Source organism: Momordica charantia (assembly GCF_013281855.1).
Source record: "Momordica charantia cultivar OHB3-1 chromosome 5 unlocalized genomic scaffold, Mcharantia_2.0 BLBB01000005.1, whole genome shotgun sequence".
NCBI lineage: Eukaryota > Viridiplantae > Streptophyta > Magnoliopsida > Cucurbitales > Cucurbitaceae > Momordica > Momordica charantia.
The window spans coordinates 932,527-946,780 of record NW_028275163.1 but is presented as its reverse complement, the minus strand read 5'-3'; the positions used below and the strand labels follow the sequence as shown (position 1 = coordinate 946,780).

At 35.8% G+C, this 14,254-nt stretch overlaps 3 protein-coding genes across 3 annotated transcripts; all 3 read right to left on the bottom strand.

Moving 5' to 3' along the window:
- Nucleotides 1-2,647: 2,647 nt before the first annotated feature.
- LOC111024551 (uncharacterized) lies at nt 2,648-5,066 on the bottom strand. The gene is made up of 3 exons (XM_022302258.2): nt 3,326-5,066; nt 3,005-3,139; nt 2,648-2,878 (listed from the first exon to the last, which is right to left on the bottom strand). Exons 1-3 carry the CDS (start codon nt 3,461-3,463, stop codon nt 2,795-2,797), a joined length of 357 nt encoding a protein of 118 aa, XP_022157950.2. The 5' UTR covers nt 3,464-5,066; the 3' UTR covers nt 2,648-2,794.
- Nucleotides 5,067-5,206: 140 nt separating this feature from the next.
- Nucleotides 5,207-7,959, bottom strand: BAM1 (beta-amylase 1). The gene is made up of 4 exons (XM_022302257.2): nt 7,223-7,959; nt 6,705-6,915; nt 6,491-6,601; nt 5,207-6,207 (listed from the first exon to the last, which is right to left on the bottom strand). The coding sequence occupies exons 1-4, from the start codon at nt 7,825-7,827 to the stop codon at nt 5,401-5,403; spliced, it is 1,734 nt and encodes a 577-aa protein (XP_022157949.1). The 5' UTR covers nt 7,828-7,959; the 3' UTR covers nt 5,207-5,400.
- Nucleotides 7,960-11,136: 3,177 nt separating this feature from the next.
- LOC148211122 (ammonium transporter 1 member 1-like) lies at nt 11,137-12,875 on the bottom strand. Its single transcript, XM_088124607.1, has one exon. It carries the CDS (start codon nt 12,810-12,812, stop codon nt 11,310-11,312), a length of 1,503 nt encoding a protein of 500 aa, XP_087980733.1. The 5' UTR covers nt 12,813-12,875; the 3' UTR covers nt 11,137-11,309.
- Nucleotides 12,876-14,254: the final 1,379 nt, after the last annotated feature.

Genomic DNA, 14,254 nt, shown 5'->3' with positions numbered 1-14,254 from the left:
CAAAAAAAAAAAATCTACTAAGATACTAGTTTTTTTTTAATTCTATGTGTTCATTACTGTTGATCAACACATTTCTAAAATTGTTATATAATCACATATTGCAAAAAAAAAAATTAAAAAAAATTGTTCTAAATACTACCTGGTTATTATCTTTGAGATGAATTTGAAAGTTATATATGTTTTTTTAGTACCAACATGAAGATGGGAGATTGGATGTCCAAGCTCTAAGAAATGAGGAATTTAACCATTTAGTAAGGTTCCCATTTGCGATTATATTATATTGTAGTCGCTATATTTTAGATAGTTTAATAGAATAAATATCAAAATATTCCTAACATTTTAAATAAATGAATGAAGATGCAAACCTACCCTTGGATGGAGAGAGTATCAAAACCTAACAACTTCGTACGAACGATATCTAGATAATATCTCAACGTATATATATGCCTAAAATCTTGCATCCGTACTTGGAGTGGCAAGATTACCATGCATTAATTATATTATGAGATAGAATGAATTTTTGGTGGATGGATCAATACCTAAAAAATATTGTTCAAATTGATTCAAAATTACAGTTAGAGATGTGAATGGTTTATGCCCACGTAGAAGAAAAGATGAATGATATATACCAAATTGATGTACGTATTGCCAAATCAAAATATGTTTACCAAGAGGTAATGGGTTGAAAAACGTGTAAAAGACGCATTTATGTTTAATTAGAGCTTGACATATGCAATTTTCGTGAATGACTAAAATGTTACATAGTGATATATTTTTGACAATAAAGTCGAAGCTATTTGCTTAACTTTACATCCGTCCCAAGATATCATTTCTAATACATTTGAAGACAAGGTTGAAAAAGTGTTAGTGGACTCAAAAGTATTGTTTTGTTTCTCCCACCATCGAGTTAAATTAGTTGAATTTGAGTAGAAGTCTAAACTAATATACTTAAATGGACGTAAAGGTATTATTCTATGTCATTTGAAATAGTATTTACAAAAAAAAAATCAATATCTTCCTCCTATTTCCCGTTTTTTAATTAAAAAAATTTTATGTCCTCTAACACCAATAATTCAATAATGATAAGCTAACATGAACTTAACTTAATGGTAATCAAATGAGTTCAAATCTCTCGCCCATCTTATACCAAAAGATAGTAAAAAAAAGTTTATTTATATTAAAATAAATTAAGAATCAAAACAAAATATTTAGTTGTATTAAAATAAATTACAAATCAAGATAAAAATAAAAAAACTGGTCTGTTTTATTCAAAATTTATATACAAATTTTGAGAATATTTCTAAAAAAACAAACAAAAATTGTTAATAACTATCAAATATTTAGATTTCTTGATAAAACAAAAAAAATGAAAAACAAAAAACGAGTCTTTCTATATTAGAAACTAAACGATGATAAGTTTAATATTGTAAAAAATAAATAAATTATAAAAATGGATGAGGTGTGGGTCCCCCACGAAGCAATCTATTAAAGCCATGTCAACTGTCACGTGGCACAGTAGATAATATTGACAGATTTCAAGAGCAAATCTGGAAGTACGAACAGAAAGGCATTATTGCTCCAACTTTCCCGGCAAATCTCGAATCTTAACGACGAAAAGCCCCACGCAAATTAACGGTCCAGATCTTCCCCCGCCCACTAACTCGATTTTTATTTACGGTTGCTCCAGCCTCCAACATCCTCGGGATACCTTTTTAGTTGCTTTTTTTTTGCAAAAAAAATCATTTAAAATAAACAAATAAAATAAAATCAGATCAGTTCTTTGCAACGTGTATGGCCCATAACCAATAAGGCCAGGTCACAACGACCGCCGTTTTTTTTATCCACAAAACTTTTCATTAAATAAGATCATAAAATATTATATTTTAAAATATGCCATCATTTTTATATTTTGACAAAAATATCATATGGCGTGATTTTTTTAGATAACATGTAAGATGTTAGGGTAGTATTTTTTTTAATTGAAATTACTCAAATTTAAATCGGAATTTTGTATTTGATTAATAAATGTAGTGTTGTTATCCAAATTTAAATAAATATTTATAAATTTATGATTTGAGAAAAGAGTAACAACTTCATTTTTAACACAAATCATGGTGAGAATTTCCAAATAAAAAAAAATACGTATTTGTTTTTTTATAAAAGACTTCTTTTGAAAAGAATTTCCAAGCAGTCTCGCAACAATACTATCCAAGATTAATCTTTCAATTTTGAAGAACGAAGAAATTCAGGTTTTTGTAATGGTGTTATTTAAACTATTAAACTTTTACAAGTAATTAAAGTGTAAAAATTAAACCTTAAAACTAAAAAAAATAAAGATTGTACACATAAACCATAGAAAGTGGAGAGGGAAATGAGATAGAATAAAAATAGATTTAAAATTTTCATTTATAAAAATTTAAGAGTTTAATTATTTAGGATTATAAATTCAGAAGTACAATTTTTTCATCCAGCATATCCCATATTCCATTGAAATTCAATTGAATCCAAAAATTCTTATTTTAAGGAATTTAGATTGTTTTCTTCCACCCATGATATTCTTTTGGGAACCCAAATGATTTTACAACAATAGTTTTCAAAATATCCTGAAAATGAATAAGAGAGAAGGCCCATAAGATAATAATAAAGTAAAATTTTTATTACAAGAGGTTGGATCCTCCCATGAAAAAGAGATTTTCACAACTCTACTTATGCTGATCCTTATACAAATAAAATAAAAGACAATAATCAATTAATTAAAGACAAAATTTAAAAAAGAAAAAAGAAAGGATAAAATTCAATTATTCTTGTCATTCATTCCAAGTGTATGCTTCATGGTATCCACAGCACCTTGAGCCATATGCACCATCTGCTCTCCAGTCTGTAAATTAGAGTCATTTTTAATGCAACGTGAAAGCTAGTATTTTTTTTTCGTTAAAAAAATAAATAAATAACTCAGAGACCAAAATAAGATTTAAACACAAGTTTTTCTCGAGATAAAGAGAACCTGTTGGAGGAAACCGGAAGTTTCATGACTGGCTTCGTTGGCAGACTCCTTGGCAGATTGGGTAGCATCGGCTGCCTTATCTATTGCCGTGTTTGCTACTTCCTTCCCCGATTCAATTAATTGTTCGGTCTTAGCCTTGAGCCCATCAAATTTCCAAAAATAAATCGATATTTTCATAAAAGAAATATATTTTGTAAATACGACACAATATTTAATCGAAATACATCATCAAACGAAATTATCTGGAGATAGTTTTTTAACAATAGTTAATAAGTAAATAGGAGGAAATTAAATTTGTGGAAGATAAATAGATTGGGGTACCTGGGTTTCGCCATGGGATTGGCCTGCCTTGAGGGATTGCTGCATGCTAGACATTTTTTTTTTCTTACTAAATAAATTATTTGTTTTTTCTTTTTTTCCTTTCTGGTTTTTAGTACTGGAGAGCTGGTTCTGTACCATTGGGAAATTAATTTATAGGATAAATTATTGTACCAAGAAAGTTGGGAGTAACGGTTCTAGCTATAAATTTGGATCTCCTTTGCAGACGTGTCAGTTCCTGATTGATGAATTTTTTGGCCTCGGAAAATGCCCTCGGAAACTGTCAAAGTGGACGCAGGAGGGTGCCATTTCATTTGCATGCCACTGCCACGTGTGCAAATTAATTACCAAATTATAATCTCTCATCCTCACATTAATTATTCTAAAAATAGGTTAGATACATAGCAATTGAAAGAGCTTGCGAGGTGACAATACCTGCAGAAAGAAAATAGGCACTCCAATGCTAGACACGAGATCAAGTAAATCGTTCTTAGAGTTGAATTGCGTACTTGAGTGAGCGGAGCAATATCCTTTTTATTGACAGATATGATCTTATCGAACTGACTTTGTTTGATGTTGTATTTTTCCCTCCAATAATTATAAAATACACCGTATAGAAAAATATGACACTACACACACTGGTCCAAGTGATGGATGGATAGGGACATACACAAATTAGTCAAATATAATGTACGAAAAACATAAAAATCAAGTGCCACGCGGTAACCTGTTTAACAACATTTTATGTGAAAAAGACGTCTTTAACCCATTTGCCAAAATATATATATATATGGTTGCCGTGTCGTGGAGCAAAAAAAAAAAAAAAGGAGCTAGAAATTTAATGTTGTTGGGCCGAAAGACACAAAAAACGCCCGAAAGCTATTTTACCTTTTTGTCCAAGTTTGGTCTGCCACCGTTTTTATATGTAAATAAGCTGCTTTTTTAGGTTTGGCTGTAGATGGCAAATTGAAAGGCAGCTAAGATATCATGTGATCCTCGGCGACCTGAGTATTTAGTGAGATTTTTTCGATCGTATTGTTGTAAGTTCGGTTTTTTTAGACCTCTAGATTTAAGAGTGACACAACCCGTCCTAAAACACCTACGAGTCCTAGAACAAGTCGCGCCGACCACAGATCCCGACTAACTATGGAGTCTATGGTCTAACTTCTTGTTCTTAACTCTGACCTGAACTTTAACTAACAAGCTCTGGATGTGCAACAAAATAATAAACTTGTAATAATACTTTCAGAACAACCAACAAACAACGCTTCTAAGCCTAGGATTTGGCCCTAATCGTCCCGACATTTCCTTGAGACCTAGTTATGCCAACTTCTCAACTGCATACGGGGTTGATGGTGGGAGGTGGAATATAATATATTAAATAAATATTCAACTCATCTGGCAAGCATTCAATCATGACATTTTTAGAAAATAGATACTAAACTGTACTTTTTGAAACTCAATAATAGAATCCTATCTCTAAAATTAAAGACTAAAAGTGTATTTTACCCATTAATTTTAGAAAATTAATTTCTTAAATTATTGTTTTTGCATTCAAAAGCTTACAAGATAGCAGATGATTTACTTCTTCTTTGTTTAAACCTATAAGTTTCAAAAAGAAAAGGTGGTTTTGAGAAATATTATTTTTAATTATTATTTTTTCTTTATTACTATCCGTAAAACAGGTTGTAAAATTTCAATAGGAAAAGGTTGTTGTCTTGGCACGAGAGAAAACTTGATGGGCTTCTCGTGACTTGGGCTTCGCCGCCTTTCATGGACCCGTGGGCTGCCTGTGATGTGATTTCCTCTCCCATCTCCCATTTATGATAAAAAAAAATAGTGAAGAGCTAAGAAAAGGGTTTTCTTCCTAACAGGTTTCCCATATCATAGAAATTAGCTTTCATTTTTCCATAGCTACATCAAACTAAAAACCAGAGAGCTACAGAAAACGCACAGACGACCACCAGACCGCCATTATTGAACCTATCAATCATCAACTTTCTGTATGGACTCAGTCTACAAATACAAATACAAATACAAGTACAAATACAACACTGTAGTACCCAACTTCGACCTTTCTAATGCATCAGAGCAACAGCAGCCTCTTGAACCAGAGGTTGGGTAACATGAACAAAATGCTCTGCTTCCCTCTCCACCTGCTCCCAGCACTTTTCTGGGTTCTTCCCTTCCTTCATCTTCTTCACAAACGCCACAAATTTTCTCCAATTGTCAGCCTGAAACAGCTGAGGGTTCATTCTCAAGTACGTGAATGCACACATCTCTCTCTCCTCCGAGTCCCCTTCCCCTTTGAACGAGGAGGCCTGCAGGATCTGCTCGTGGGCGAACTCGTCGTAGCGCGGCAGAGCGTTTTCGCCCGCAAGACGGACTCCGGCTTTGTGGGTCGCCATAGCCACCTGCCGGACCAGCTTCTCTGGGGCGCACAGGGCGTCCTGTGGCTGCTCATGATCGCGCATCTCCAGGCAGGTGAAGTTGAAGATGGCGCCATGGCGGGCCAACATTTGGGCAATTGGGAGATAGCCGTCGCGGAACCGGGTGTTGTAGTAGCCTGCTGTGAGCTCAGGGGCGTGGGAGCGGTGGCCGTAATGCCAGTGGATTCCCGCGATCTTCACGGAGATCTTGACGCCGGTGTTCTCGAAGGTTGATTTGGCCGCAGTGAGGATTCTGTCCCCGTGGTCTAGCAGCATTTGGGAGTACCAGGAGAGGAAGAATTCGCCATAGGAGCAGTTCCAGCCACCACCTTCTTTCCGGAAAAATGTGGTGTCTTCAGGCCAGTTGTTGTAGCTGCCGGCATCTGTTGGGCCTGTGCTCCCCCATTCGGGTTTACCGGCAGCCTCAGCAGCAGCTTTTAGACTACTCAGCATATACTGCACATACCATCACAAATGTCAAACTACAACTCAACAAAAAGTTGTGGATAGATTAATGATAAATTTCATGATCTTTACCCTCAAGAGATTTAAAACCCAACAACTAACTATCAATTCATATGTTTTAATCATTTCTATATTTGTGAGATTTGGGACTACCACAAAACCCAACAGCTAACCATCGGAATTGATTGTTAAACTAGTACTAAACCTAACAGCTTAACTTAATAACTGTCTCCTATTGAGTATTGATGATGAAGAGGCATAAAGTTGAAGCTACCTTGTCAAAGCATTGGAAGGCTCCAATTCCTGGAAATCTCCATGTCCCATTCTGCTCGGGGTAGGATGGATAACGGAGCTCACCAGCTGGGCCCATTCCCACTTGGATTTCCTAAACCAGAACAATAAAATCCAGATGGTTCAGCTATGATTTATGTCTATTAGAAGTTGCAGAAAAAGCAGCAGAAGGAAAAGAACCAGGGTTTTAGTTTTACCACAATGGTGTCACCGAGAAGGTGCTTGAAATTGTCTCTGAAAGCACGCATAAAGTCTGCATAACACTGGACCGGCGTTCGGCCTTTAAGAACGGGAAGGTTGTCGCACCCCAATGATAGGTATTCGTAATTCCTTCCCCCCCATTGATCAGTGTACGCAAGGTCTGGATCCTTATCAATCTCTTCCACCACCCATTTAGGCAATGGAATACTGTATTACCCAAATAAGAAACAAAACCATATCATTCCCAAACCTCACCCAAAATTAGCACTCTAGAAAACAAAATTAATACCAAATTCCCCACAAAAGAGCAGCTGAATTCTTAGTTTGCTCGTGCTTAATATGAATTATATTCATCATTAATCGATTTTCATGTGCGATTGCAACAAAGTAAACAGAGAAACAGGATTCATGAAAGTTCAATCTGATTACCAGTTTGGCAAGCGATCGATTCCTTCCCAAAATTGTTATATGAATCTTGAAAGAAAACGAAGATGAGAAAGGTAAAGGCGCTTACGTGACAGAGTCACCAACGTTTCCGCCACATTGATGGTAGGACATGACGGCTTGGACTTTGAGGCCGTGCTTTTTGGCCATTTCCAGAAGCTCCGTGTAGCCTCCCCAGTTGTACGATCCCGGCGCGTCCCTCTCCACCAATCCCCACCACACATCCATCATCACTCCCTCCACTCCCGCGCTCTTCAGCGCTTGCAAACTCGCGTTCATCGCCTTCCTCCGATTCACCGTGTTCCCCATCGTCACGCTATCCAACGGCATCATCACGTACACCGGCACTCCTTTCCCCTTCTCTTTCTCTCTTCCTTCTTTGTACTCCCTCACCTCTGCCGGAGCCTCCACCTCTGTCGCGAACGCTTGGCACGCCACCGACAAATCCGGCCGCATCCCTCCCAGCACCGGCGATCTGCACGGACTCAACGGCGGCGAAAGCGTATCTACTACGTCCGTCCTCTGCACTCTGCATCTAAGTGTTGACGCCGGCGACTTCCTTAACACCGCCGCATTCAGCGCCGCTGCCGCTTCACCGGATGAGTTGTTACTGGTTTCCGAGGTCACCGGAGTTCCGGCCAGTGCTCCAATCTGATGCGTGATACTCAACGCCATATCCAATAAAATCAAACGAGACAGTAAAAATGAAATCTAAATCCGAATCAAATTCCAATTTGTATAAACAATTTTCCCGAAAGAAACTCGAAATCTTCGATTGTGTAATGCAATTTACAATTTTCTACGTGTCGATCGATCCCATATATATAGCGCTCGGCCAGGATAAAAAGGAAATCTCAGATTGAACCGTTAATCGTGCAACACGTGTCGCTCAAGACACGTGGCGGCAAAGTGGGCCTGTGGAGGAGGCGACGGCTACGATCACTCGACGCACGTGAAGATGGACGGTGAGATTTCACTGTGCGAGAAGGTTCCAAGAAATCGGCTTCAGCGCCCGAGTTCGGCTTCGCAGCGAATTGCTTGATGACACGTGGATCACTTACGTGTTAAGCGTATTTCCTCTTCTTATTTTTCAATTTTCTTTCTTGATGTGGAAGACAATGAAAAAGAAAGTAAAATTAAATAAAGATTTTTATCTTGAAAAAGGAAAAGGGAAAAATATAGAGAGAGCAAAAATCAGGTGTGGAACAGAGACATAGAAAGTCAAGGTACGAAATCCGTGAGAGCCACATGAATCCCCACCTGATTTTTGAGTCCCTATATTTTGTATTAAATAAATTATTTTAATAATTAAAGTTAATTTTCTTTAACAGGAACTCTATTAAGATGTTCTTAATCATAAATATTTGAACTTACATAGAGTGGGTAAGTTGTAAGTTTGGAAGCAAATTCAAATATTTGTTATGATTAATAGATGGAGAGAGATTTGATCGAAATTATTTTTAATTATGATAATAGGGACTAAAATAAATATCAAATTGAAGAAAGAAAAAAAAAATCAAAACAAGGTAATGGGAAATGGAATTGATTGTGAAAAAAGAGAAAAAAAAAAAAAAAGATTGTGTTGTGAAATCTGTGGTAAACATGTGATTGTTAAAGGAACCGTGTGGAGATGAGATATCCATTTTCTTATGTGGTCCTAAATTGTTGGCTGTGAACCAAAACCTTTTCGCCGGCCCAAACCAGGCCCAACACTCCAAACTGTGTCGTTTTATTTCATATCCCATTTGGATGAAACCATCAAACATTTGGCAATTGGCACACCCATTCTAATTCCTATTTTTTAGATAAATTATTTTTGTTATTCACTTTTGGCATAACTAATCATTCAGGACTAACTAGCTCATTTTTTGGATCCGCTTTGCAGGTGCTGATATCAATCAACCTAATTAACTCAAGACCTTAGGGATATTTCTTGAAGCTCAAAGCCAGACATTTTATCTAGTAATTTAGATACAAAAAATTCACTAGGAAGAACTTAGCTTTGGTATTCGATCATTGCATAAAATGAAGCACTAAGATTATTGTCCCAAGGCGTTTAATATCAAAGCTTAACGATCATCTGTGAGATACTCAATCTAACTAAATTGACTTTTTTTTTCTGTTTTTGTCGACGAGAAATATCATCTAGTAAGCAAAGTTCTAGACTTTCAACTTTGCTGGTCAACACATAGATTGAGGCCTTTTATTGTTGGCTTTTTGACTTATTTATAAATTTGGTTTTTCCCAAAAGAAAGAAAAATGAGGCAAATTGGTTGGGTAGAAAAAGAAAATATTAATTGGCGCCCATGCCCATCTTTTTATTGGTTCATTAAATATAGGGAGAAGAGACCATTCTTTGAGTCAGAAATGGAAAGGCCAGCCAATTATAAGTTATAACGCCACCACTGACCTATCCAAAAAACGCCCAAGTTTATTATCATCATTATTATTGATTTATTTAGTCAATGTAATTTGTATTTTTATTCATTTTGAAAATGAAAAAATGTTGTAAAAAAATGAAAAAAAAATGAAATATTTTGGTTTCTCTTTAAAAATTTAGTGAGGGATCAAAATAGTCACTTTTTAAAATACATGAACTAATATAAATATTTCAAAAGTATGGAGACTAATAATAAAAAGAAAAGATTGAAAATAGAGATTAAAATAAACAAACATACTATTTAAACCTTACTTTTCTTTTCCAACAAATTCAAATTTCCAAATTTCCATATCAATTAACCAACCTTGACCAGTTGTGCCTAACTTTCCCATTGGGCACTAGAAAATTTAATGAATTCACCAAACTCCCTATTCATTTTCCTTCCATACATTTCCCCTTTGTTTGCCTCGGTCGTCTCGTGCACGATCTTATGAATAAAGATAGTTGTTTTTTTTAAGTACAACATGTAGGGGTAGGGGATCGAACTTGCAACCTCATGGTTGGAGGTATATGCCAATTACCGTTGAGCTATGCTCGCCAGATAATTGCTATTTTGATCTTATCTTTTGTAAACCGTAATTTCATTATCAAATACATTGTAATCTATCAACTTAACATTTTGGATTTTATAGTTATTTAACGTGGTATATTTTACAATATTGATCACAATGAATTCGTGCAATGTTATTTTCTTCCTAAAAATGTCTTATTTCGCAGTTTTAGTGAAAGCTCATGGTCTCTTTTGACTTTTCATTTATTTCTCATTCTACTAACTAATCTAGTTGTGATAAATGGGTGTAATATTTCAACTCTCCCTTTCATATAGCTTCACACGTAAGATAATCATAATAATGTCAATACGACAAAATTAATTACCAAAAGGTTTTTAATTTATTTTGTTATTAAAAAAAAAGTTATATTGGCTATAAACATCTTTTAACAACTGATTTTGTTTCTGCGTTTTAATGGCTCTTCAGTCAAAATTATCTTTTAATTCACGATGACAGTACAATTTCTAATTGAAACAGATATTACTATAACAGAAAAAAAATATTGTTAAACTTTCTAAAAATATTCTAATGTAATTAATATTTTTACATTTTATTGTCTTATAAATTTAAAATGATCAACCATAAATGTCATGCATTGTTTTTATCATGTTATTTTCTGAATTTCCCACAAAAAGGATGAAATTCAATCACTTAAAAAATAAGTTAAAAAGTATATACATTTAACATTTTTTTTTCTTTTTTACCATTACAAAGTTTCAAGCATATAATTTAAGATACTTTTAACTTAAAAACAAACATTCATGCATAATCACGTGAAACATATTCAAGCTAGGTATATATATTTAACTAAAACTGTAAACTACAATCAACTAGACATTTGATTTGATGACGCTACTCAATCAATTCAATTACTTGAATTATTCAATTACTTAAAATGTCAACAATAATTGACATATATCTCCTACTAATAGATTATAAACTAACAAATATTGGACTTGAATTTTGAAGGAAAAAACAAAGGTTTGTCCAGAGTAGAGAAAGCAAGAACCAGAGTCCAAGTTGTTCATTACAATTATCTCCATATACAACATTTAATTAATTAATTGACACAGTCCCAACTCCCAACAAAGAACAAAAAATCCAGCAAATTAATTTTCCAGGAAAATATAACACACACTACAGAATTTTTACCTTGATCATCATCATCAATAATCAGAATTCGGAGTTGCAGATCTCGGCTCCACTCTGTTCATCTGAATCCCCCTTTTCTGCGCGTCATCTTCATCATGATAAATATATGCAAATCCCCCATGGCGGGTCATATCCATTCCAGCCATTTCATCTTCCGGAGAGATTCGCAGAAGCTTCAGTTTGTGCAGCGCAAAGAACAATGGCCCCATCGTCGCACTCACCCACCCTACAATCACCACTATCTGTATCAAATGCGCCGCCAGTAACTTCCCCCCGCCGCCCATCAATAAACCGTACGGACGGCCGGATTTTCCGTACACCTCTGTAACGTACTTCTCCGTCGCGAATAGCGCCGTGAATATCACCCCCCACGCGCCGCAGCCGCCGTGGAGTTGCGCCGCTTCTAGTGGATCGTCGTATTTCACCTTCTCCGCGAGGCGGTTGCAGCTTATTAGGACGACGGCGGCGACGAAGCCGCAGATGATCGCCGCCCACGGCTCCACGACCGAGCATCCGGCGGTTATGGCCGCGAAGCCGCCGAGGAGTCCGTTGCAAACGTCCGTCACGTTCCAGTGCCCCGATAGGAATCTTTTCCCGAAGAGCGTGGTTAGCGCCGCCGTGCAGCCGGCGAGCGTGGTGGTCACCGCCGTCCTCCCGACGGCGCTCCACTGGCCGTAGTAGTTTCCGGTTGCGTAGGGGACGAGAATCTTGTTGAACGAGCCTGGATTGAATCCGTACCATCCGAACCAGAGCATAAAAGTTCCGAGAACGACTAACGACGCGCTGTGCCCTCGCAGAGCCACCGACCGGCCGGAGTGGTCGAATCGTCCGATTCTCGGCCCCTCGATCAACGCGCCCCACAGACCGGCGATTCCCCCTACCATATGGACGACGCCGGAGCCGGCAAAGTCTATAACTCCGGATCCGAACAACAATCCGCCTTCTGATTTCAGAGCACTGGCCCAACCATCGGTGGACCAGAACCAATGAGAAACCACCGGGTAAACGAATCCGGTCAAAACAGAGGAGTAAATCAAATACGCGACGAACTGAGTCCGCTCGGCGATTGAGCCGCTGGTGATCCCAGCGGCGGCAATCGCAAAGGCCCACTGGTACAGAAACACGCTATAATCGGCAGTGGAAGTCGGAAAGGACTTGAGGCCGAAGTTATGGCGTCCGATGAAACCGTTGGAGGGTGAACCGAAGGCTAAGGCGTAACCGAAGAGGTAGTAGAAGAGGCCGCCGGCGGCGGCGTCGAGGACGTTGGTGAGCATAATGTTCATGGTGTTCTTGGCTCGGACGGAGCCGGCGCAGAGCATGGCGAAGCCGAGCTGCATAGAGAAGACGAGGTAGGCGGAGAAGAGGAGGTAGGTGTTGTCGAGGGCATTTTTGGTATCGGAGAAGTTGTTGGAGATGGTGGCGAACTGGTCGCAGATGAAAGCGGCGGCGCCGGTGGCGTTGGTGGTGTTGGGGCCGAAGAGCTGGGAGAGCTGAGCGGAGCAGATCCCTGAATCCATTGTTCAGAGTCGCCTGAGGAAGACGAAAGGGTCACAGAGATTCAGTTCAGCCATGGATTCTCATTTATAGAAGAGAGAGAGGGCGCCGCAGTTAACTTTTAATATTAAAATATTCAATTTTCATTTAATTATTATGATTCAAAATGTTTCAATTCATTTTCTCAAAAATAAAAAAAAAGTTTCAATTCAGTTTTTTTTTTTTTAATTTTTATTATACATTTTCTTTGAATAGCTTCGTGGATTTAGTTGGTGATGATAAAACAAATATGAAAAAGAAGAGGTTTAATGAAAAATACTTTTTGTTCTTTCTGTTTTCCATATATATGTTTGGTATCCTATTTAAAAATTGAATCTCATATTTAATCATATATTTGTAAAACTAGTAATAAATAACAACCAATTAAATATTTATTTTAATCTAAAATATATTAATTAATTTATTAACTTTTTTTTATAGAATTTGTATTTTTATTATTTTACAATATTATATAAGTTATAATATATTAAATTTTACATATATTAATAAATTAAATGAATTTGTAACATTAAATTATATTGTGTTTAATAAATGATATTGTTAACTAATTAACAAAAAAATGTTCAAACTGCTGAGCATAACTTAGCTATAATTACATATATTTCCAACCAAAAAGTTGTGGGTTCGATCCCCACCCTTACATATTGTATTAAAAAAATGCTCGAACTCATTTATTTATTTTAAATTTAATTATAAGTTTCATCCTCTAACTTTCATATTTTCATTTTATAAGTTTACGAACATTATGAATGTCCAATACATATATTTTTAATAAAAATATATTCATAAGCTTTCAATATTGTATTTAATAAATGTCAAATAATTCTAAAAAATATTTAATAATGAATATTTAATTGTATTTCTAATAGATTTTTGAAATTTTAATGTTATGTCTAATGAGAAATTGAAATTTATAAAATAGTTATTAGATACAAAATTAAAAATCTAGAAATTTATTAAATATTTTTTAAAATTGAGTGTCTTATTATATACCATTTTAAACATTTATGAACCGAAATTGTAACTTGACCTATATTTTATAATACAAAAAACACGAATTCATCTATGAGAACGTCCAAATCCAAGGAAATCATATTTAGTCAGTATATTTTTAAAATACATAATTAATTTTATCCTTTATCTGGTTCAATTTGCATTATTGATTTAATTTAAGTAATAATGAAAAATACTTTTAAAACTATAAATTAATAATCAATATATTTCATTTAAAAAATTTAAGATAATTTTATGATCAAATTATTTATTATCGTCCTTCAACAAATTACTCCATAATCAAAGGGAATCTAGCCGTTTTGCCGTTTTGTCATAACAAAACAAAAATAAAATAAAATAAAATCATATATATATCTTTTGACGAATTTAAAATCATATAATTTGATTCAAC

Coding starts and splice junctions, on each gene's coding strand:
- LOC111024551 (XM_022302258.2), bottom strand. CDS start 3,463: ATGGTACAGAACCAGCTCTCCAGTACTAAAAACCAGAAAGGAAAAAAA. Junction 3,140..3,325: donor AATCCCATGGCGAAACCCAG/GTACCCCAATCT, acceptor GATGGGCTCAAG/GCTAAGACCGAACAATTAAT. Junction 2,879..3,004: donor CTTCCGGTTTCCTCCAACAG/GTTCTCTTTATC, acceptor TCTAATTTACAG/ACTGGAGAGCAGATGGTGCA.
- BAM1 (XM_022302257.2), bottom strand. CDS start 7,827: ATGGCGTTGAGTATCACGCATCAGATTGGAGCACTGGCCGGAACTCCG. Junction 6,916..7,222: donor AACGTTGGTGACTCTGTCAC/GTAAGCGCCTTT, acceptor TGGGTAATACAG/TATTCCATTGCCTAAATGGG. Junction 6,208..6,490: donor CCTTCCAATGCTTTGACAAG/GTAGCTTCAACT, acceptor TGGTATGTGCAG/TATATGCTGAGTAGTCTAAA.
- LOC148211122 (XM_088124607.1), bottom strand. CDS start 12,812: ATGGATTCAGGGATCTGCTCCGCTCAGCTCTCCCAGCTCTTCGGCCCC.